This window comes from Eretmochelys imbricata, chromosome 7 (assembly GCF_965152235.1).
Source record: "Eretmochelys imbricata isolate rEreImb1 chromosome 7, rEreImb1.hap1, whole genome shotgun sequence".
Classification (NCBI taxonomy): Eukaryota; Metazoa; Chordata; order Testudines; family Cheloniidae; genus Eretmochelys; species Eretmochelys imbricata.
In genome coordinates, this window is record NC_135578.1 from 56604811 (window position 1) to 56630358 (window position 25548).

General features: G+C 40.8%; 1 protein-coding gene across 2 annotated transcripts in view; it reads left to right on the forward strand.

Annotated features, from left to right (window-relative positions):
• Positions 1-25219, forward strand: part of TM9SF3 (transmembrane 9 superfamily member 3) — an 83661-nt gene extending 58442 nt beyond the window's left edge. For both annotated transcript variants that reach the window (XM_077821176.1, XM_077821177.1), the window contains exons 10-15: positions 8960-9099; positions 13738-13806; positions 13936-14082; positions 14564-14647; positions 15403-15479; positions 23396-25219. In XM_077821176.1, the coding sequence (XP_077677302.1) occupies positions 8960-9099; positions 13738-13806; positions 13936-14082; positions 14564-14647; positions 15403-15479; positions 23396-23463 (585 nt within the window). In that variant the 3' untranslated portion in view covers positions 23464-25219. The remainder of the gene's footprint in view (positions 1-8959; positions 9100-13737; positions 13807-13935; positions 14083-14563; positions 14648-15402; positions 15480-23395) is intronic.
• The last annotated feature ends 329 nt before the right edge of the window (positions 25220-25548 follow it).

Below are 25548 nucleotides of genomic sequence, written 5' to 3' on the forward strand. Positions count from 1 at the left end.
TGGTCCACTTTGAATCTCTCAGAGCTTCCTCTGCTACCTTGTGCATCAGCCCTATCTGGAGTCTCACAGGAAACTACAGCAACAGGAAGTGGAAAGTTAATAAGATGTCCCCCTATAGCCCTAAGCTAATTTCCCTGGCTGTAAGCCTGGGATTCTATTCTTGACTCGCATGGATATACACATGATTCTTAATCAACAGTAGGGAAAGCCTTGTGTAAGGAGAGGATAAAGTTCTAGGCTCTCTTCCTGGAAAATATTTTTCCATTGCCGTTCCCATCAAAATGTAATAATGAAGCTGACCAATTTTATTCCATCTTCTCAAAGCTTTTAAAAAAGGGTTTAAAGAATCCTTCTAGAGTACTTCTATTAAACTTATGATATGTAAGGAGAGGGATAACGGTCTGATTCCTGCTAGACTCTAAACATGTTTGGAAACTGACAGTCCAGTGTCTAACTCAGGGGTGAGCAAACTTTTTGGCCCGAGGGTCACATCAGGTGGGGAAATTGTATGCAGGACCATGAATGTAGGTCTGGAGCAGGGGGTGTGGTGTACAGAAAGGGGCTCAGGGCAGGGGTTAGGGTGCCGGAGGGGTGTGGCAGGGGGCTCAACGCAGAGGGCTAATGGGCTCAGGGCAGGGGGTGCAGGAGGGCTGTAATTTGCCCTCCTCTGGTCTAACTCTGTTTGTAGCAGTAACAATGGGGGATGTTTTTATTTTTCAATCTTCCTAATTTTTTATTGAACTTTGAGAGGATCTGGGATTCTTTTGATGCTGTAAGATACTTTGACTTATCTTGTAATCTTCCTGTGCACTCATGCGCCAAACAGTCACATCATATACATGTCTGTTTTTTATTTTCATGAAAAGACATTGGGTCTGGTCCTTTTCTCTATCTGTGTTAATTTTAACAGATATGTAAGAGTATCTTGTGTTAATAAATTTATTTCCTATTGATTAGTTTAATTGATCTGTCCTATTGTTTATGAATAACTTTTATTTTGGTCAGGAAATACCTCTTGAAATATAAATTTGAGATATTTCTGTTGTGGGAAATTGCATTGTTGTCACTGCGGTTTTTTTCCCCTTGCTTCTTATAGATGGGATAGGGTTGGTGAATAGATTTACCAACAGGGTTCTTGTGGCTAGAGATTCTTAACAGGGGCTGACATAGGTTAGAACCACAGATGTTCAGAGCAAAATATTTTGACATGGAGAATTGTATTTTTCAGGATTACCATGAACTTTCCCTTATAGTAAGGGACTGGGATGAGGACAAGCTGGAGGGGCTAGAGGCAGAAAGGTCTGTAACCTCTAGAGTACACACCCCTCAGCATCTGGAATAGACCCCAGTATTCTGGAGTCTCAGTTCCTCTGCTATCAGCAAATAACTGTGAGACTCAATTGCAAAATGTCTCTTCCTCTAATGGTTGTTTCACATACAGGATGACCTACTACTGCACCCAGTTAATATTAGCTCAAGTGGCAGATTTTTGTGCTGTGGATCTAAAATTGATGTTCCATGTTGGCGTCAGTATAATTCCACATTAGGGGATTTTCTGTTTTGTTTACTTTTTAAAAACCTAGGAAACTACATCCAAAAAACAACATTAAAAGAACTTTAAGGGTGCAATGTCAAGCTCTTAGGGGGTTAGGAAGTGCCAGAATTAAACGTGCCTGTACAACCTTAATTTGGCCCCTTGTATGAATGTATTACATTATGATAGTCTTTAATTATATGACCATGTACTATATGTTCCATGTATGATGGTAATATGATAGTATGGTCACATACTATATTATGAATTAGGGTTGTGTAGTGAATGAGGCTGTTATTTGTAGGACCCCTACTTCACTTGTTGCAGAAGTTGGAAATTATGTAGTAAATGAAGGAAGAGATTACAGGAAGAGGGTGGTCTTGTGGCTTAGATAGCTGAATGCTACCCTGGAGAACAGGATTCTATCCCTGCCTCTGCTACAGAGTTCCTATGTCTTGCTGGGCAAGTCACGTGAATCTGACTTTCACAGGTAGCCACTGTGTTCCCATTTTCAGAGCTCCCAACTGAAGGCATCTGAAGTCTGGTTTACAGATGTGCGAAGCACTCACAACTAAAGCTGTGAAGAACTGATGGTTTGGTTTGCTCGCCACCACCACCAGTGGTTTTGTGAACGGTGCCTAAGTCCCCTTGTGAGTTAGTCTTTTGCCACAGCCACATGCGGTATCATTCACTGAGCACTGTCCATTCTGTGCCCTGAATGAACCAGCAGTCCTGTGCAAAAAATAGTGTGTAATCTTGTAATTAAAGACGGAGTCATAATGTTTACATAAAAGGGGACTAGATTAACATTGCCCATGTAGTCTCAATTTTGGTATTTTCTAACTTCTGAGTGCTTTACATTGCAACCTTAATGTTCTCTTAAGGTAGTTATTTGTATGTAATAACATGTAACGTAGATTCCTTTTGCTCAGTTTTGTCCTGATACAGCTCATGTAATACCCTTACATACTCTGAACTGCGTAGATTTTAAGCTCTTCATCTTTGGTACCGGTTTGTACAGTACCTAGCACAATGGGATCCTGGTCCATGTATCAGGCTCCAAGATGGCACTACAAGACAAATAATGAGTAAAATTATGCAGGCCTGGTCTAGACTAGGAAAAAGGTTCCTTTTTTCACCAAGCTAGCTTACCTCAATTTGAAAACCCCACTTACTACCAATGTGGACATAGTGTAACACTTTTAGCTCAACATTTAGCACGTCAAGTTGTGATCGAGGCAGGGTTCCAGGTAACAATATTATTTATATGCTAAAAACATTCTAGTTTTGGTGCCGCTGACTCTTACTGTTCTGTATATTAACTCTTCATTTGTCCAGATTTTAAGTGTGTGAACCTGCATTGCTGTAAAAAATTCAGTGTCCGCTACATACCCTCCCTCATGCTGGGGGAGTCACGTGAGCGCTGGTGTGTAGCATTGGTATCTGACAGGAGAGATCAAGCCTCTTCTTCTTCATTGACAGTTACTACATTCATCCCTTCTGCGTTCGGCAGTCAGGACAACAGCCTGCCAGGGGCAATTTAATATTTAATATGCTCATAAAAATTTTAATCACCTTTGAATGAAGTTTAAGCTACAGTTGTTAGAAAATGTGAAGCCTGTGGAGCTAGTACATAAATTACGTCCCTTTTGACAATGTTTCTTTTCAAATATGAAATATTAAATGGTACACGTTTAGCTGAGGACAATATAATAGTGAATTCCCCCTAAAAAAAATTACAAATAAAGCAGGCTGCTGTTACAGAAGATCCCTCCTACAGCAACTGAAATCAGAATAAATCAAAATGCTGACATTTAAATAACGGATATTTTTAGCTGAAGAAAATACAGCAGTAAAAGTAAAATTAAGAAATTGAACTAACTAGGGTGTTTTAAATAGAAATAAATTTTCAAAAATTTTAGTCAGTATTGAGTTTTCTGTATGGAAAGCAGGATTTGCAGTTACAGTAAAGTATATATATTTTAAAGTATTGGTTAAAATTGTCTTGAATTTCCCATAGTTGACTGTAATAAAACATACTTTGCTTGAATTAATTTTTAAGGCCTAATTCTGATATCAGATCATTCAGAAGCATATCACCACATACCTGCAAAATTACTTACTGTTAAAGTGATAGCTAAGCAAAGTAGCCGCTATTCAAGTGTGTGTCACTGTGTGTCCACTGTAGGTGAGCATGTGCGCAAGACCAGTTGTTTCTTTCTTGGCTAGCAGTGTGCTCCCATGCAAGGGCATAAAGGACAGAGCAGCTGCATCACTTCGTTTACTCTCTCCACCCATGGCAGGGAGGCAGAACCCAGTGAGTGTCCGACCCACTACTGCTGTTGATCTTAAAAACGCATCCATTTCCAGACTTTCGGGGGAGAAATTTATCTTCACCTTCATGTCTGTTCTTTTCTTTAATTTGGATATTCCTAAAAAAGTCCCACTGTCTGTATAGAAGGGTTAGGTACCCTGTGCCTGCTGCTATGCCAGATTTCAAATCCCATGGGTTTACATCCTGCCTGACCTAGGATGGCCTTCTCACCCGGTCAGTGGGCTTAGTCACTGTTGGAGGAGAGTCGCATTCCCATTGTGTATGGTATGTAAATCCTTCTCAAGGAGTGGAAGTCAAGGGATGCATAGCTGAAACTGCATCTGCTTGAATAATCAGTGCATTCTCCCTAGGACCTGGAGGAGATTACTGCCTCCAAAGAACAAGAAGGGTCATCTTCAGCAAGTTCTCGCTTAAGCAGACAGCAAACCCCGATGTCAGGCACTGGCAGGAAAGAAAACACCATCCAAATCTGCAATAGCTACATTGACACTGACAGCCTCAGCACAGGAACCAGGGACTTCTGTCATTACACTGGTGCCTACTGATAGGGCACCAGTCTCAACATCAGCACTCCCAACATTGACAACTTTAGCATTGGAGCCAGAACTGGTGCCCCAGTGTAAGGGTGAGACCAAAAGGCGCAGCCAAATGGAGCTCAGACATGGCTCCCAGTGCTGGGACAAACAATCCTGAAGGAGGAGGAGGAACAGCACTCTTCCAAAGAGTGCCTAAAGTCTTCTACTGAAGTAGAAATGATGTTCGGCAAACCAGCACCAGCAAAGGCACCAGCACTGACCACTGTGCCAATTTCAGGCTTAGTTTATGCCCTTATGGTTTCACCTAGATCCTTTCCAGAGATGACTTCAGCATATTGCCACATAGCACCACCATTCAAAAAGTACTATTCTTTGGTCACGCCTTCTCCTGGATGTCGAGCAGAAATGTCTTTCCTCTACCTTTTAAAAGAGCAACCTGAGAGCTGGTACTGAGCACTCCTTTCTCACAAGATGCTGACCTAGCAGAAGTGTGAATGGCAATGGACCAACCAGCACATCTGGGCCAGTACCATTTAACGTGCCAAGCTGGCCATACTGGTCTTACTGGGGACCATTATCTCAAGTGTCCCAAAGCAGATCTTCCTGCAGATCCAGGAAGAGATCAGGCTCCCTGGTGACATCACTTCCTAGGCCACTGGCCACTCAGGAGCTGGGTGTCGCAGAAGAACATCCCCAGTTTCCAACAAAAGAAAAGTAGTCATCGCCTGATGAGGCAGCTGCACAAACCCCCGCCTTGGCAGGTGACTATTGTAAGCCCTTTCAGGCTCTCCTGGTTTGCATTGTGGAGACCGTGGACATAGAGATGGTTATGTAGGAGAGTTCTCAAACGTATGGTATCCTGACTCCATCAGCCCGAGTCAGAATTGCTCTCCCTATTAATGAAACCATATTAGAGCTGGCCAAGAGTCTGTGGCCACCACCAGTCCTTGTCCAAATGGGTGGAAGAACACTATCAAGTGTCCCTGAATAATTTTAAGCACTTTATTCCCCCCTGAGCCCAGCTTCTTTAGTAGCTGTAGCCGTGCAGGAGAAGTTGAAATCAACAAGAGGTACACCCGGGGATATGGACCCCCCCCAAAGTTGGAACTTTTCAGGCACAAAAATCTACTCTTTTTGGTTTTGCTGCAACTCTGGGTGGCTATCAGGCAATGCTTGCCAAGTATAATTTCCTAACATAGGGCAGGGTGACTCATAATGTTCTGTGGCACAGAACAGGAAACAGATAAGGAAGATTATTAAAGAAGGCCAGATAGTTACCACAAGAGTCCGCAGGCAGTCATGGGTGCTTCTGACATGGCTGCAACCATGAAACAAGCATCAGGATATTAGCCACTGGGCTACCAAGAGGTTCAAGATATCACCCAGCACCTCCCACTCAAAGGGATGGAGGTCTTAAATACTAGGGCTGACACAGTGTTCCACTCCTTAAGACTTGAGGGCTACCTTGAGGTCACTAGAGATTTATACACTAACGGCTTATGGAAAGCCCTGCAAATATCAGCCCCAGCAGCGGCAGATGGCTTACCCTTACTGCCAGGCAGATAGACAGATTAGCCATAGTGGAAAAGGCCGCAGTACCAGAGGAGACCTCTTCTGCCTCCTCTGTCACATATGCCACCCAGTTAGCTGATTTGATGGAAATCAGAGCTAATCGGGAGCCACCTTGCCACATCAGAGCTAATCGGGAGCCACCTTGCCTTATTCCACAGGTCCAGTTGGTTCAATATCATCTTGGGTGAATGGGTGCTGATATAGTTGCCCCTGGCTATCCCATCTACTTCCACAGCCTACCTTTCTCAACCCCCTTCCCCATCCCTTTTCAGGGGCCCTTTTCATGAGCCTGTTACAAAAAGTGGCCTTGTTGCTTCATCTAGGAACGGTAGAAGAGTGTCCAGAAGAATACGGGGGAAAAGTCTTCTGTTTGCAGTACTACTTTATCCCAAAGAAAGGTAATCTTTGTCCTATCCTAGACCCTGAGACAAACAAATACATAGGCTGCCTCAGATTCAGGATGATGACTCTTGCTTCTGTTGTTCCATCTCTTCAGATTCAAGACTGCTTAAGGGCTCTCAGCTTATAAGGTGCAACTTTCTGCATAGCCATCTGTCTGGCCCACAGGCAGTGCCTGATATTCACAGAGCGATAGGGTCATTCCTAGTACAAGATACTGCCATTCATCCTCTCTACAGCATTGCAGGTCTTCACGAAATGCCGGATGGTGGTAGTGGCCAATCTTAGAAGACAAAACATTCACTTTGATCACTTAGATGACTGGCTGACTGGAGACAGGTGACCGTGGGAGACAGCAGCGAGTCTGGAATGTGCTATCACTTTGGCCACAAGATCTTTAGGCACTTGTGACTGAAGCTCCCCTATATAAGCAAAAGTGGTCCTAAGGCCTCATCCAAAACTGATTTCCCAGGTCTCAGCATTTAATCTGAACTAATTTACTAATCTGCTTCCTTATAGTCACACTGGCACTGAGAGAAAAGAAATTGTGTGCAGGACTCTGCTTTAATACATTGACAGGACTAAGCCAATTACACTGTTACCCAATCTATTCCTGGCTATGACTGTGAGTTCTAAAGGTCAAGCTATTGCATCTCCAACTGAACAGCAAGTCTCACTCCACTAGAGCTCAAGTGACCTCTTCAGACAAATGCTAGTGTCTGAGATCTTCAAGGTGGAGTTATCTGCTGACCTTTGTCAAACTGCGTCTCGGCCTTAGCTGCTAGGTCAGGTGCCAAGTTCAGAAGAGCAGTTCTTCTGCTGGATTAGTCAAACTGTGAAACACCTCATTCCCAATGTTCGAGGGGATACCGCTTGCCAGTCAGCTGCAGTTGGCTCTACACTAACACATACTCAAAGAACCAGTTAGCATAGGGTGATCGTTCTTTAAGATGATGTCAGTGGGGATCTGTGACAGGGTGCGTGATTCAGCCCTCTGTCATGCCAGCTCCCATTTAAGGGAATAAATTAGAGCTGGCTGGAGATAGCCTGGCCCTAATTGGGGAAGCAGAGACAGCTGCCACCTAATTAGCCTGGGACTGTATAAAAGCCTCAGGGGAAGGAAGCCGGGGAAGAGCAGAAAGAAAGGGAGAAGGCAGGGAGTGGAAGCAGGGAGGTAGCTTTTCCCTCCCTCCTGACTGCAAATGGTGAAGGGCCAACTGTGCATGGTGAAACGGTGGTAGGAACAAGCCTGTAAATAAACTGCATCTGTGGTTACTAACCCCAGGGTCTCAGAGTGACCCAGCAGAGGCAGGAGCCAAGGAGGCCCTGCCATGCTTTGCTACAGGATCCCACAACATCCCCGGCCCAATCCCTGCTGTTTGGAGTTCTCAGCTACAATGGGCTTTGAATTGCAAGGGAACTGAGGGAGACTACTCCACCTTTTATGTCCAAACACAAGGAAGCATGGGTGCATGCACGAACCCAACGGACATGGGTATTCAAACAAAGAAATCTGATCTTGTGCACTTGCATCTACAGTGAGATTCACACTGACATCATCTTGAAGAACCACAATTCCTATAGTACAAGTAATCATTCTTGTTTTACTCAGAAGTATCTGAGAATGTTATTGAGTAGTATTTCCAAGTAGTTTCATATTCAGGAATTACATGATTAGGGAACATCTTGCTGAGTATTTATAATTCTTTTTTTATTACAAATGTCCTTTCCTTTCATGAGCAGAAAAAAAATTGCTTGTCATGTATAGAATTGGAGATGGTTCACTCTAAAGTCTTCTGAGGCACACTTCATTGGAATGAGGCAGAATAAAGGGCATGATTTTTCTTCACTGTGCATATGCAGTTGTGCACCAATTTGTACATGTATTTGTTTGTGGGTAACTGAACATGCAAATCGTCAGTTACCTTTCTGACCATTTGTATGTATAGTTCAGAAAATCTGGTCCCAAGTGTTAATTTGAACAGTGTGATATGGCTTCAACATTGTGTGTTTGGCTTTTTTGGAAGACCTTTATGGATCAAGAATATTGTAAGCGGATTTTAAATTAAACTATTTTAAACATGGCTAGTTATCAGCTAGGTAATATCTATCAGGGTTGTACTTAACTTTTTGTAATCAGAAGCTTTCTGACACTGAATTCTGATATAGCGAAGCAGAATAAGGGATCCGGGTTTCAGTTTTTCAGTGTACAAACTGAACTTCTATTTATAATGGTTAGCATGAAGAGACTGCTATAAATTTGTTCCAAACTCTTTACAAACATAGGTTTCAGAGTAGCAGCCGTGTTAGTCTGTATTCGCAAAAAGAAAAGGAGTACTTGTGGCACCTTAGAGACTAACAAATTTATTTGAGCATAAGTTTTTGTCAGCTACAGCTCACTTCATCAGATGCAACAAATGTTGCATCTCAACAGTCAAAAAAGTAGTTTGGATGCTGGCTAACGTTTTATAACTAGGAATATGATTCAGCATTGGTACAACATACACACTTGTGCCTCGTTACTTTAGGTGTCTCTTTATTTTATTTTCTGTGATCTCATACCCCTGTTTGTTGAATTTACAGGTGGCAGTATGCTGTATCTGTTTCTTTGTTATTCTTCCATTGAACCTTGTTGGTACAATTCTTGGCCGAAATCTGTCGGGCCAGCCCAACTTTCCTTGTCGTGTCAATGCTGTGCCTCGTCCGATACCGGAGAAAAAATGGTAAAGAGAAGTGCATATACATTGTGTATTCACTCAAACATAAATGTGTTTAAAAATTATTTTTGAGGTATTGGGATCATTCTAAATTCTAGAGTAGTCTTTGAATTTATATTTAGTTCAAGGCGTGTGTGCAGCTTCTCAAGAAGCTGATTTAAGTTTCTGCATTAAAGTATCTTCTTTAAAGGGATTGGATGGATAAAGGTAAAAGCTTTCAACTTGAAGTCACTAGTTTGTGGTCCCTTTCCCATTCCAGGTAGATAGGTTTCCCCAGAAATCAAAGTCCCCACCTCAGTTAGCACCTTTGACAGATTTAAGATTGAACGGGCCCTGGAGACTGAACTAACTTCACCATTGGAGGTGGGTTTCTCCCAGTTAGGGCCGAGAGACATTTGGAGGTTGTTGTTGGAGGCAGCTTGCAACCACTACCTGATTTTTGGGTAATATGAATTTCTAGGCTATCAGGTTGATATTGTTCATGAACATTACTTTTTTATGTGAATATAAAAGCATCTTTATTTCCAAAAACTACACTTTTTTAATTTGTAGCATGCATACCATGAATATAATCTCCTTGCCCTATTAACTTATATTTAGTGAGGAGGAGAGAAGCTGTGGAAATAAAACTATTCTCAAAGGATGGGTTTTATTGATTTTATTTCTCTCAGAAGAGTGGAGTAGTAAAAATGAAGGGGATGGTGGAATGTGTTACACCCACAGTCTCCAGGAAATGCAGTGTCTTGAGTTAATGGTGTGTTTCTCAGTTGAGAAGGTGAAGTTTGATTTATACTGTAGCCCATGTCTTAGAGAGCTGATGGATTTTTCTGGATCAGGATGAGAAAAAGAAATAAGATAATTTTAATGAAGGTAAAATTGTGGGGCCATCAATTTAGACAAGTCTCCCTATAAATAATGAAGGAAGCAGCGAATTAAATCACTAAATTACCTCTCTAGTTAAATTCAGTATCCGTGTGGGTAATATGAAGGGGTCACCTCTGGTAAGTGACAGTAACATCTGCAGATGGTGAGTATTAATTTTATTCATAAGCTCTGCATTACAAAATTCCCAAAATTCTGAACTAGGTAACCATTTCTCTGTAAAATATTTTCCTCATAAGTTTTGGTTACACAGATGTTATAATCACGGTCTCTTGCAAGACTTTTGTGGAAATTTGGGTTTAAACACATGAATTACATTGTTAAATGTAGGTGTAGTAAATATATATTTCAATATGGGCCTGTCAAATGTTGAGTTTGGCTATTAATGAGGAAAATATTAGGGCTGTTGATTAATCACAGCTAACCCACGCAATTAACTCAAAAATTAATCATGATTAAAAATATTAATAGCGATTAATCGCAGTTTTAATCTCATTATTAAACAATAGAATACAAATTGAAATGTATTAACTATTTTGGAGGTTTTTCTACATTTTCAAATATATTGATTTCAATTACAGCACAGAATACAAAGTATACAGTGCTCACTTGATATTCTTTTTTATTACAAATATTTGCACTGTTAAAATGATAAATGAAACAATTAATCTCATACAAGTACTGTAGTGCAATTTCTTTATTTTGAAAGTGCAACTTACAAATGTAGATTTTTTTTGTTACGTAACTGCACTCAAACACAAAACAATGCAAAACTTTAGAGCCTACAAGTCCACTCAGTCCTACTTCTCATTCAGCCAATCGTTCAGACAAACAAGTATGTTTACATTTACAGGAGATAATGCTGCCCACTTCTTATTTACAGTGTCACCAGAAAGCGAGAACAGGCGTTCGCATGGGACTTTTTTAGCCAGCATTGCAAAGTATTTATGTGCCAGATAGGCCAAACATTCGTATGCCCCTTCGTGCTTCGGCCACCATTCCAAAGGACATGCTGATGATGCTCGTTGTTAAAATAATGCATTAATTAAATTTGTAACTGAAATCCTTGGGGGAGAATTGTATGTCTCTGGCTCTGTTTTACCTGCGTTCTGCCATATATTTCATGTTATAGTAGTCTTGGATGATGACTCAGCACATGTTGTTCATTGTAAGAACACTTCCGCAGCAGATCTGACAAAACGCAAAGAAGATTTCTAAAGCTAGCTACAGCACTCGACCCAAGGTTTAAGAATCTGAAATGCTTTCCAAAATCTGAGAGGGATGAGGTGTGGAGCATACTTTCAGAAGTCTTAAAAGAGCAACACTCTGATGTGGAAACTACAGAACCCGAACCACCAAAAAAGAAAATCAGCCTTCTGCTGGTGGCATCTGACTCAGATGATGAAAATGAACAGTCTGCACTGCTTTGGATTGTTATCGAGCAGAACCCGTCATCAGCACGGACGCATGTCCTCTGTAATGGTGGTTGAAGCATGAAGGGACATATGAATCTTTAGCACATCTGGCATGTAAATATCTTGCGACGCCGGCTACAACAGTGCCATGAGAGTGCCTGTTCTCGCTTTCAGGTGAGATTGTGAACAAGAAGCAGTCAGCATTATCTCCTGGAAATGTTTCAGAGTAGCAGCCGTGTTAGTCTATATTCGTAAAAAGAAAAGGCGTGCTAGTGACACCTTAGAGACTAACCAATTTATTTGAGCATAAGCTTTCGTGAGCTACAGCTCACTTTATCCGACGAAGTGAGCTGTAGCTCACAAAAGCTTATGCTCAAATAAATTGGTTAGTCTCTAAGGTGCCACTAGTACTCCTTTTCTTTTTTCTCCTGGAAATGTAAACAAACTTGTTTGAGCGATTGGCTGAACAAGAAATAGGACTGAGTGGACTTGTAGGCTCTAAAGTTTTCCATTGTTTTATTTTTGAATGCTGTTGTTTTTTGTACATAATTCTGCATTTGTAAGTTCAACTTTCATGATAAAGAGATTGCACTACAGGACTTGTGTTAGGTGAATTGAAAAGTATTTCTTTTTTTACAGTGCAAATAATTGTAATAAATATAAATATAAAGTGAGCAGTGTACACTTTGTATTCTGTGTTGTAATTGAAATTAATATATTTGAAAATGTAGAAAACACCCAAAAATATTTAAATAAATGGCATTCTGTTATTGTTTAACAGTGCGATTAATTCCACGATTAATTGCTATTAATATTTTTTAATCTCTTGACAAAAAAAAGCTATAGCTATATAGCTAAAAATAGGTTAGATAAATCCCTGTCAGAGATGGCCCAGGTATGCTTAATCCTACTTCAGCATGGGGAGATGGACTAGAAGACTCTCAGGGTCCCTTTCAGCCCGACATTTCAATTTTGATGGTAAACGAACGGCACTCGCTACCCCAGTCTTGAAAATGAAGCACATTTTTTTGTGCAATAGTAATACTTGTGTGTAGACACTGAGATGGTGCTACAAAATGAATGAAGCCTCACAATGCCCCTGTGAAGAAGGCATTTTCATATTAGGGATGGGGAAAGTGGCACAATCTGTGATTTGCCTATGGCCATAAGACTTATCTGTGGCAGAGATGGAAATAAAACTAGATTGTCTGATTCTTATTGCTGTGCCTTAACCACAATACCCTCTTGTATTATTAAAAGTGTCCCTATAGCTGAGTTTCTCAAATATATAGATAACTTACACTTATAGCACTTTGAGAGACAAGGTGGATGAGGTAATACCTTTTATTGGACCAACTTCTCTTGGTGAGAGACAAGCTTTAGAGCCACAGAGAACTCCTCTTCAGGTCTGTGAAAGGTACTCTGGCCTTGTCTACACTGCCACATAACAGCGCTGAAACTTACTCGCTCAGTGATGCAAAAAACATCCCCCTGAGCAATGCAAGTTTCAGTGCTGTAAAGTGGCATTGTAGACTGTGCACCGGCACTGGGAGCTACTTCCCTCATGGGGGTGGCCGCGACTACACAGCCACGTTACAGTGCTGCAAGGGCTGGTGGCCATACTCTGAGGCCACCAAAAAAATTGTTCTGAGAACCTCTGCCATAGAATGTGCTATTTATGCTGAACAGTCTTTTTCATCTTGCATTTAGCTGTGATGCTCAGTTGGAGTACTTTTCCCAGACCTGAAAGATTTGTCTCTCACCAACAGAAGTTGGTCCAATAAAAGATATTACCTCATCCACCTTGTCTCTCTAATGTCCTAGGACCAACACATCTACAACTACACTCCATACAATGATGGTAGATAGCACTTTCCATTTCAGAATTATTTTTGCATACATTAGATCACAGGGATTTTGTAGGACTCCGTTACGTAGGTAAGTATTATGGGTAAGATTTTTTTTAAAAAACAAGAGGTTGTAGTCAGGCTCCTAAGTAAGAGGTCATATGCTCAAAAGCAGCGAGGTTCCATTGACTTCATTTGGAGCTGCTGTCCTCTTAGGGCCTGACCCAACTTAAGTGAATGGCGTTCAGTATGTAGACTTCCCTTCAGGCATGAAGACTGACAGGAGTCTCTCACCGGTTTTAAAAATCTAAGATTTTCTTTTTAAATACGGTGGGTCTAGAGGGACCGATGCGGAGTTTGTCTGAATGGGTGCTTTTCATATGTCTCTTTTGGGTTTTATTAAGTGTTCCACTGTTTGTCTTAGATATCTTTATTAATGAAATATAAAACTATAAAATTATCTAATATCAACATTGATTGCTATTTCTGTTATTTTGCAGGTTCATGGAACCAGCTGTTATTGTTTGCCTAGGTGGAATTCTCCCTTTCGGATCAATTTTCATTGAAATGTGAGGGGTTTTTTGCATGGAATTAAGTTAACCATTGCTAGTAAATATATTATGCCTGATCAATTGAAACTGCTAAAAAGGTGTAGTTATGATATAATAAAGTTGCCTATTTCATTCAATTCTACTTAGGTATTTTATTTTCACTTCATTCTGGGCTTACAAGATCTACTATGTTTATGGCTTCATGATGTTGGTGCTGGTTATCCTCTGCATTGTGACAGTCTGTGTGACCATTGTATGTACGTACTTCCTGCTAAATGCAGAGGATTATAGGTGGTAAGTACCATTTTTGTTCATAAATATCCTAATAGTGTACTACCTCAGAATCATAATACGGAAAGGCTCTTGCAAATCTGTATTGAAATAAAGTTTCTCTAAACACACGTGGATTTTTTTTTAAATTACCCTGTATCAAGCAAAGGCTGGCGTTAGAGTATGAATTGTTTGCAGTGTTGTTGTAGCCGTGTTGGTCGCAGGATAACAGAGAAAATGTAAGTTCATGTGTAGTAAGAGCATGTTGATTACACTCTCAAACTGTGTAGTGTAAAAAATATACATAAGACAGAAGCTAATCAGTATTTGGTATTACTGACAAATAGTTTCCTGGAAGTCTGCTTTTCACATGAAGCACAACATGTTTAGACAACTAGATTTTTTTTTCTACTGCAGATTTTTCCTGTACCATATGTTTTGCTGGGGAAACTTACGTTGTTTGCTCCATATCTGGTGGTGTGACAGACTTGTATGTGTTTTTCAGGCAATGGACGAGCTTTCTTTCTGCTGCATCAACTGCAATCTATGTTTACATGTATTCCTTTTACTACTACTTTTTCAAAACAAAGTAAGTGGTGATTGTATCTTGTACTTCATAGGTCAGCATTTAGTAAATCAAACATTTGACCTAAAGAATTAAAAATAAGCTTACTTTAGAGTAACTGGTATATTGAGAAACTACAAAAAAATCACCTAAGAACATAGGGACAGTCATACTGGGTCAGACCAAAGGTCCATCTAGCCCAGTTTCCTGTCTTCCAACAGTGGCCAATGCCAAATGCTTCAGAGGGGATGAATATAACAGGTAATCATCAAGTGATCCATTCCCTGGCACCCATTCCCAACTTCTGGCAAACAGAGGCTAGGGACACCATCCATGTCCATCCTGGCTAATAGCCATTGATGGACCTATCCTCCATGAATTTATGTAGTTCTTTTTTGAACTCTGTTATTGTCTTGGCCTTCACAACATCCTCTGGCAAAGAGTTCCACAGGTTGACTGTGCATTGTGTGAAGAAATACTTCCTTTTGTTTTTTTTAAACCTGCTGCCTATTAATTTCATTTGGTGACCCCCTAGTTCTTGTATTATGAGAAGGAGTAAATAATATTTCCTTATTTACTTTCTCCACCCCAGTCATGATTTTATAGACCTCTATCTATCACCCCTTAGTTGTCTCTCTTCCAATCTGAAAAGTCCCAATTTTATTAATCTCTCCTCATACAGAAGCCGTTCCATACCCCTAATCATTTTTGTTGCCATTTTCTGAAACTATACCTGTGGTATAAATTACTATCTTTTTTTTTTTTTCTTTTCCTTCCAGAATGTATGGCTTGTTTCAAACATCATTTTACTTTGGTTATATGGCGGTATTTAGCACAGCCTTGGGGATAATGTGTGGTAAGTCCAGAATATACTCAAATCTGCTTTGTGTATATCATAAATTCACAGCTGCCTCTTTTCAAAATGCTTTGTAAATAATTTCACTTCTGTATGTGTCATTAAGGAAAACCTACTATCCTTGAAAATAACGTTCCAATTTTCTGGCTTATACGCTTGGTTTTTCATTTTATACCAGTCTAGTAGAACCAGGTTTGTGTGAACTGCTTTTTCAAAAGTGAAGACATATCTTTTATGTGCTATGCAGAAAACAAGACATCACTTTGCAGGGCTGAAAGCATAAAATAATACTGTAATCAGAGGTTGAATTTCCAACACACCTGAGCTCTGCGCAATGAATTCCATATTAACTAGAGTCCTTTACCTTTTCTGTTTGAGATTAATCCTTTAGCACTCAGAGGGGGAGGTAGATTTCCAGGCATCCATTTAAACTGTGTCCTAAAACTCTCAACTTCTTATTTTTGAAATTTGAAAATGGAAGCCCTTAGTTCAGGAGTGGTCAGTTGAACAAATACTTCTCATTCTATTCACTGCTGACATACTCTCCCAGTATATGGGAGGATATGGGCCACAAGGATTTGTGGAGCAGGCACTGAGTAAGGAAGATTCTGCCTTGAATTTCCACCCAGCAGTGAAATGCCTGAGCCTCATGCTGTAATGCAAAGGTTATAAAAGGGCTATGGCTCTTGACAACCACCTTTTTTTTTTTTTTTTTTTTGCCACTTGACTGCTTCAAGTGCTTGTAACAGTCTGGCTCACACAGGACCTAGACTCTTCTGTAGTTTTGGGGGGTTTACGGTAGTTAGTCATTAACCTATACTATACCAAAGTGTAAAAAACTTTAATCCCAAGGCTATGGCATACAACAGATCAGGATTTAATCACTGTGATGCAGCAAGAACACAGTGCTAGTAGCTGGTCACTACTGTTTGCCATGAAGAAGTACATTTGCCAGATCATCTGTTTGGCCTAGGCCATCATCTCCAGCCATGGCTCTTACAGACGGAAGGAGGACTAGAGCTAACCATGGTAGAGGGGTCTTCACGCTTCCCAGGAATTGTAGTCCAAGACCCAAACAGTTCTGGGGCAATAGGTACAATAGGGCACGTCACTTGACAGGAGATAAACTGAATGGTGCTTGACCTACTTTCTGGCAAGAGAGAGCCACACAGCAGTAGCCCCAAATCCCTTGGTGCCAGTAAGCCTTTGATATGTTCTCTGGGGTTAAGAGACTTATGCCAGTTCCTCTGCACCAGAGATTCACTTTTTCTAAATCCGTAAGTTGTGTTCCCAGCAGTGGATAAACTAAAGTTCCATCTAAGGCCTTAAAACATAAAAAGAAAAACCATTCTTCACACCCAAAAATCAGGTCGGTAGAAGGAAAGGTTCATTAGGGCCCATGGTCCATCATTTGTCAATGTCTCTGTCACAGAGGTATTTTCTAGAAAATTCCTCAGCAGTGCTATTTAAAGAAGCAGCTGTGAGCCATGGCTCTGGTGCTAACATTGTCCCTGTGATGGGTCCATTCTCTCCACCACCCCAGGACAGGACTGTGGTTCAAATGGGGCTGCTTGTCTTGCATCAAGAGGGATGGTTCTCTCCACTCTTATCTTTTTAGCAGGCTCAGATATCCAGTGAAGGACTCATGGTTGATCTCAACACCATCTGAGATGGCATAGACTGCTCATTCCAGTAACTCCCAGTACCAGGGGTATCCTGAGATTGGCGAGAATGCCAAAGAGTCCTGTTTTTTCTGGGAAGGAATGAGGAAGCAAATGTTTACAAATATTTACAAATGAGCAAAGAACACAGTGCTCTTTCATGCATTTGGTTTCACTTCCTGTTAGATGCTGTCTGAGCAGACCTTTGGATAAGAGTGTAGTAAAACATATGGAAGTTCACTTGCGGAATTTAATATATTCACCTATTGGCTTTTTTGGTTCTTTCCCTCACATGTTTTTGAGAGTGAAAATTGGTTCTTTCCCATTTTTGCCCAATATGACTGGCTTTATTCATGCAATCCTGGAGTTTTATTTTACAACTCCCTACCCATGCAAATATTCCTTTGCTCCTAGTGGGAGTACTTGCATATGGGTTACTGATATCCATAAGGATTTGCAGGCTCAAGGCACTAATAGATTCAATATCCACCACTTATGCTTCATGTATATTTTTTCTACTCTTTAGAAGAGTCAAGAAGGTAATTTCATGACATTTACAAGGAAAAAGAAATGTGGTCAACTCTAAATTAAGTGCTTTTCTGACTGAAATCTCATCTTGCCTCTTGAAGTCTTTGGCACATTACAAGGTTCCCCCACTGTTCTGGCAGTCTCTCAGCTATTTTTTCTTTAATAGGGTTTTATATACGTTTCTGCTCTAATCTTTTTTTTTTTTTTTTTTAGTGTTCAACCTGGTACTGATTAAAATGTCTAATGCCAGGAACGGATTGTGTCCATCAATTTTTGTTATTAAAATGTTTTTAAAAAAAAATTGAAAGGGAAAATCTTCATATGCTTTCTTGTTACTGTGAAAAGGTATTTGAAACAGTATTAAGGAGATATCTAGGTTTTTACTACCCACATATTTCTTCAAAATCAGACGACAGTTCGTTTTATATATTAAATTCATATCCAGCAGGGCTAACAAAGTGTGTTAGAAAAATGTGCACTGAGCATGCTTTTTACTGCTGATCTATTATGAAACAATGCACGGAGGGACAATGCTCATGCACGTGGCTGTCTGCAGCATCATGCAATTGGATGCTGTTGGAATCAATTAACATGAACTTGCCTGCTTTGGAGCCCCTGCATGTCCAGGCCCCCTATCCCAATCATAAATCTCCCAACTGTGGTTACCTAACTCAGATTTCACACACTGTGAGGTACTTTGATCACTGGAGAACACTGCTTCCTACAGAGCATAAGAGCTTTGAAAATGGAAGTGGGGAGCTCTCTAGAACTTCCAGACCTTTGATCTTAATGCAAGAGACAGACAAAACTTTAAAAATCCCCATCTCTTTAAATAGCATAGGGAGGAACTCATCTGATCTGGGTAGCCATTCTTAATGCCCTTGTGGCTCACTAACTTCATGGTGTCCATGCTTAATTCAGTTGAATATATGGTGCACTTGACCATGGCACATTCAGATAAATATTTACATATTGTTTACTCCCTTACTTGGAGTTTCTTAACTCTGTGTATACAAAATCACAACTCTGATTTGCATTAGTTGTTTTGTGGTATTAAGACCACAGAATCATAGAAGATGAGGGTTGGAAGAGACCTCAGGGGGTCATCTAGTCCAACCCCCTTCTCAAAGCAACAGCAAGGAAACTGTTTCTTTTATGATTCAGGTGTTCCTGACTGTTTGGATCCTTTGAATTTTGCTTTACATGCTTATGAAAGTTTATGGTTCTGATGAGATGGACTGTTTACAGTTACTCCATTAAACAAGTATTTGCTCAAAGATATCCCAATAGCCAAGTCCCTTGAAAACCCCCCTAGCCAAAATACAGTTCTTCTCACTTGATGGATTATACCTGTAAGTAAAATTCTTACTCAAAAGTTACAAATAATAGTTTTTTATACCTGGGTCTGGGTTCCAAGTAGTGAGGGTCAGGAACTCCCATATCTCCAGTATTCTAAGCCAGGGGTTCTCAACCTTTTTCTTTCTGAGGCCCCCCAAACATGCTATTAAAAACTATGGGGCCTGGCAGGGGGCTCTGGACTTCAGCCATTGGGTGGGGGTGTGGGGGCTCAGTGCTCTGGGTGGCAGGCTCAGGGCTTCTGTTCTGCAGGGTGCTGGGGCTGAGGGGCGGCGACGCTCAAGGCTTCTGCCCCATGGGGGTGCTGGAGCTCAGGGCTTTAGACCTGGGATGGGGAGGGGCCACTGGGGCTTGGGGATTTAGCCCCAGAGGGAGTGCGAGGGCTCCCTGTGGCTCTGCTCCTGGTTTCAATCCCAGGACGGGTGGGGGAAGGGCCTCAGGTCTTCAACCCCATGGATCCTTTCCTAATTTCAGCCCTGCGGGGGCTCTGGGCCCTGGGGCTCCCTGCAGTTCTGCTCTAGATTTTAGCTGCACACTTCAGACACAGGGCCCTGTGGCCCCCTGAAACCAGCTCGAGGCCCCTCCAGGCAGCCATGGATCCCTGGTTGAGAACCGCTGTTCTAAAGCAGATAGCATCACCTGGGGTAGCACACACCCTGTTCAATTCCTCTTTTGGCTGACACAGTGACATTCTATGCTACTGCGTTGCACACGACTTTAGCTAACACTTTCTAGTTGTTAACTGAGGAATGGTATCTCTTTCTTCCTTGTCTTGCAAAGCCAACTTGTATTGAAATAAGTAGCTTAGTGAGCAGCATTAGTCTTAGTTTCTCATATACGGCTGTTGATACAATGTCTGCAAAGCGGCCTGGGGACTTCAAACCATACTTTGGATGCAGTCGTAAGCTGTCCCTCATGGATATGACTGTTGCCCAAGATTCAGGGTAGGCCATGACTTGTTTCTGTGGCTGAGATCTGTGGCCTGATGTCTCCTCCAAACTGTGAGGACCTAACTTGAATGTTTTAAGCATTTGTTGGCCTTCCAAGCTTCTATAGTGTCTGACATCATTACACCCCAGAGGGCCTCAAAGCACAGATGTCGGAATGCTTCAGGGTAGCTCAGTTTAAATTAAAAGGAGTACTTGTGGCACCTTAGAGACTAACAAATTTATTAGAGCATAAGCTTTCGTGAGCTACAGCTCATTTCATCAGATGTATGCTGTGGAAAATACAGGGAGGAGATTTTATATACACAGAGAACATGAAACAATGGGTGTTACCATACACACTGTAACGAGAGTGATCAGGTAAGGTGAGCTACTACCAGCAGGAGAGGAAAAAAATCTTTTGTAGTGATAATCAAGGTGGGCCATTTCCAGCAGGTGACAAGAACGTGCCTCACACGGCTGCTACTCTGAAACCTGTCAGTTTAAATGAGAATTGAAACTGTTGACATTGTCTGCTTTGATGCAGGCAGAACATTACTAATCTCTCAGGAGTGGTTCAGCACCTTTAGAGCGGCCGGCTACCGTCAGCAAGGCTGGAAGACAAGGTTTTGACATGCTCAAGGAATTTTGAAAACATTCCTGATGTTGGACTAAGTGCAACACAGACTATTAGAGAAGACCACTAAACTAGCCTGGCCACATCTAGTCTTTCCAAGTTGCCAAGCAGTCTACTCCAACCCCAATAGTACCAGGGCTTGTGGGCCACAGCCTGATTCCTTGTACTGACTGAATTCATTTAATCCTATTGCCTTGGCCAAGTCATTTAATACACACGCCATGTCAGCTAGCTAGGTAAAGCACTGTCATGATGCTGAACCTGCTTGATACTTATGCCCCATGCTCTTATTGCTCTTGATGCGCTCCGTTCAGAAGCAATTAGCTTGCTTGGTGCTGATGGCCTGATCTAACTCAGATGCACCTGCCATATCTTTTGGTTTCACAATTGCAGCTTGCTATTTGAGGCTAATGGGAGGACTCACGCATTAGCCTGGGGGATCCAAAGGACTCCTCAGTCCTCATGAGTTTATAGGAAGTCTGAAGAGGGCCCGAAGATTTTTCTGCACTTGGAAACATCCCATCCTGCCAGTAGCTAGGTTGTTCCTGTTCGTTCATTCCTTAACTGATTGTTGAAGGATATGTATCAGGAGTTTCAAAAGGGCTGATCACAATTACTTTGCACCAAAGGATATTACAGTTTACTTCTTCCCGCTTCCTCATCCCCCACCATCTCCCTGAAAGATTATTAGTAGAGATGGGTGTGCATGTGAGTAAGATCTCTGGATCAGCTCTTCTGGATCAGCTCTTCTGGATCATAATTCTAAGCACAAGGATGTTCTTTGAATCTCTCTGCCACCGCCACCATGAGTCACCCTGGTTCATACTGAAATACCCAAATTCTTAGCTTGTGCCCATGAACTAAATGGGGTATATAAATGTCACATCTCAGACCAAAGCCTGTCTTCTCCTTTGGAGAGTCTTAGGATATGTCTGCCTTTGAGGTGGGAGGTGTGATTCCCAGGTTGTCTAGACATGCCATGCTAATTGTGTTTGAGTTGGCACTCAGACCACAGCAGTGATGGACACCTTTCTTCCCTATTCCTTGGAGAAAGGCCTCCATATGTACCTTTCATCCTCCCCCATCCAAAAGTTCTGACCTAGCTCAGGAGAGACAAATACTCAGTTATCTTAAAAGCCCCATTTTGGGCAAGACGCATCTTGTTCTTGATCCCTTTCAAAGTTGGCAGTGTTTCAGGTTTAGTTTCCTTTATGTGGCACTCTAAGCTTTAATCAACCAACATGACGATATTTTTTGGTTTACTTTACCTTAGTTTTAGCCTGTGACCCATTGTAGTATCTGAGCACCTTCCACGTGAAATCAGTAGTGAAATTTCAAGTGGAATTCATGGAGTCTCTGGTACTTCTTCCTTTTTGGGGTAGAAATTCTGCTTGGGTAAGGTTTTTGATTTGATTTCTGTCTTTTTTGGTTTGGCTGGTAGAAGTGGGTGTCAGTGAGTACCATTCTTATGTTTGAAAGGCTTTTTCAAAGTGGAAAGTTTTGCAGCATTTCCCTAAAGATGTTCAGGCTCTGTAATCACCTGCTCTTCTCTGGAAGTTTTGTTCATATCTGGATCCTCTTGTCAAGTGCTTTGGGACCCCCTTTATCTGACATACTTCATCCTGGGCTTTAATCTGTGTTGTCGCAGAGGAGCACGCGTGTGAGTTTTCCATGCATAATCTATTCTGGGAAGAACATCTTAATAAACTTGGTATGGAAGGTCTCTTGGCTTTTATCTGCGGTGGATTACAGCCCTTAGATTGTCCACCTAGCTTTTGGTTTCACTTCTGACCATGGAGTGGGTCAGACTGGCTGAGTAACTGCAGTTCTCTTGATCCTTTCCGGGTTTGCACCTTTGGTGTCGTGTTAGCTTATCCTCGCAGGTTGGGATCAGCAGTCAACCTTCCATTTGTTCCTGTTTGGGAGGTATGCAGTATAGTCGTGTAGCATTATCTACGCTACTGCTTACTCAGCCTTGCTTATCCAACTTCGATTCTAGGTTTGGCCTACTGCAGTTGCAGAACCTGCTTCTGGGATGAGTCCTTGCTGTCTTGCCACTTGAGTATCTAGTTTTTGTTAAAAGAAAAGGAGTCCTTGTGGCACCTTAGAGACTAACCAATTTATTTGAGCATTTATTTAAGGTGCCACAAGGACTCCTTTTCTTTTTGCGAATACAGACTAACGCGGCTGTTACTCTGAAACTAGTTTTTGTTAGCATGCCTTTTACTACTGCGATGTATTGTTCAATCCCAAACTGCCTCCATCCTCAAACACCTAATGTCCTGTTCCTTTATTACTGCTGTGGTCCAAGCATACGTGCCTCATGACTCTTACTAATTTGAAAACTGCAGGTTGCAATTTCCTTTTAACAACTTATTGCTATTCATTTCTAGCTCGTGGTGAGAAAAAGAACATTCACTTTCAGAAAATATGTAATTTATAATAAAATCCACCTACCCCAGAGATTTGGGAATGTTTTGCTTTACACCCTTTGCTTGGAGAAAAGGACCTGGTTATCAGAAGCAGTAGGGGGCACTGCTATATTATCAGGGCAAGGGAGCATAGACTTCTGGGGAGATGGTTTAATGGATTTAGATCTTTAGAGCTATGGGAGTTCTTGCCAGTTATTCACTGGGAGCATGGATAATTGTATACAGTTTGAGAAAAAGTATTCTCAGGTAAGTAATTGGTTTTTTTTCAGAATGAATGGTTTAAATGACCGTCTCTAAGAACAGTGTATTTGTTTTATGTTAATAGTTATTAGGTGATCTCCTCTAAAATATACATTTTATTTTTTTTGTTTTGCAGGAGCTATTGGTTACATGGGAACAAGTGCCTTTGTTCGTAAAATCTACACTAATGTGAAAATTGACTAAGGAAATAAGAAAACTTAACTATGGATCAGTTACTGTTTTCAATGGGGGTGAACTTGCACAACAAAAAGCGCAAGAAGAGAGTTGGGTTTTAAGACTGGGCCTCGTGTGGGTCTCCATTTTGTGGATGGCTTAAAGTAACATCTATTTTCATTGATCCTAGATTCTTACTGACTGCTTTCTCCAACTGTTCACAGCAAATGCTTGGATTATATGCAGTAGGCATTACTACAGTACATGGCTAACCTTCCCAAAAAAACCTAGCTCATTAAAGACGAATAGGCTAGCTCTCTTCAGTGAAGAGGACAAACAGTTTATTTCAAGCATTTGTTCCATTCAATAAAAAGAGGGAAACTTGGCTACTAAAACTGCTTGATCAGTAGTCTTCCTGGTACTTAACATTTCTAAATTATCTAAAAATGCTGTTCCAGAAAGATTACTTTTCTGGTTTTCACTGCCATTGTCCGGATAGAAGTATGTTTTGTATTTTGACTCTGGGTGCTTCTTTTTGGTTCATTTGCAGTATCAACTATCCCTACACCCATTGGTCTAAAAAATATATTAAACTCACCTGCATGTAATATATCAGCGATCATTCTAGTTGGACCAACTTCCCATTTATTTATCTTTAAAGTAATATCCAGCTACATCTTAAATCCATCCAAAGAAGATACAGTCTGAAGACAGTGCAATTTACTGTACAGTTAGAAAGCAAAATGTTAAACGAAGAGGATGCTGTTTGTTTTTTATTAAACGTTTTGAGGTCTAGATTAAAACAAAACCAACGTTTTAACTGAATGTCTAAAGTGATTCTCCTTTTTTTTCCAAGTTAGTCTTTTTTTCCAGTTTGGGTTTGAATGAAGGCTTTCCTTAAGACATTATAAAGCGGTAATAAGTGTATATAACATTAAATAATGTAACTTAGGTGTAGATCTCAAATGTATTTGGATGTACAGATTTACTACAGAGTACTTTTTTCTGATGATTCGGTGTACAAATGTGTGAATTTGGGTGGCTTTTTACATCTTGCCTGCCATTGCATGAAACGTTGGGGTTTCCTCACAATGTGTGTATGTCCTACTTTCTGGTCTGTTTCCTTTCTGAAGCTCTTACAGGAGTTACATTTGTAATTTAGAACATTTTAATTTTTGTTTAATCCTATCTGGACACTTGTGTAACATCTAAAGCACGGTTGCTTTAGAGTGTTCAGAAAACTAAAATAAACTTTTCAGACAAAAATGTTCTGATTGTGAAAATAGATGAATTTGCAGTTGAAAATGTCTGTTTAAAAAGGCAAGACTATTGAATGCCACTTTCTGTATACAGTATTACTGTGCTTTTCAAATATCGAAAACCCACGCTTCAAAGTCTGAGAAAGTTTGCCTATATGCGGGCTATCCAGTACAGTTCCAAAGATGGCCAGCTGAGAAAGATCCTTCTTGACTGAGATGTTTATGGGGAAATTTGTTGATCCAATTAGTATACCGGGGAGAAGGAATGAGAGGAGCACTAATATAAACGGGCAAATAAAGGTTAAGATTTTCTAAGACAAATGAGTGTTAATTGTGTAGTGTACTTGGCTAGAAAGATGCTTCATGTGTTAAATTCTTCATTTGTTTCCATGAGAGATTAAAAGCCAGTCAGCTTGGGATTTTGGCACATGCCATATAGAGATGGCTTTCATAAGACTGTCTGTTTGGAACATAACATCTGCCCCAGAAAATGCAACTTGTTGAATTAAAAAGAAAAAGGACAGTGACCCCATGCAATGGTATTTGTATTAATTATCCCTAAATTGTGTATTTATAAAACATACCATTATTGAGCTGTGGATGAAATACCATTCCACCCTTGAAGAGGGGAGAACCGAACTCATAGGAAGTATTTATTACAAGGTACGTTTCTAGAAAGTTGTGCACCCTGTGTGTGTATATTTTATGTGAAGTATGTGAGCTTTAAATGAATGGAACGTTGATTTTCTTGGCCAGTGTTAACTGATCTTTGCAGGAAAAGAGAAGTGGCATTTAAAGTAAGTGTATAGTTGGTTGTAGCTATAGTTTGCTGTTTGACATATGATGGTTCTAGTTT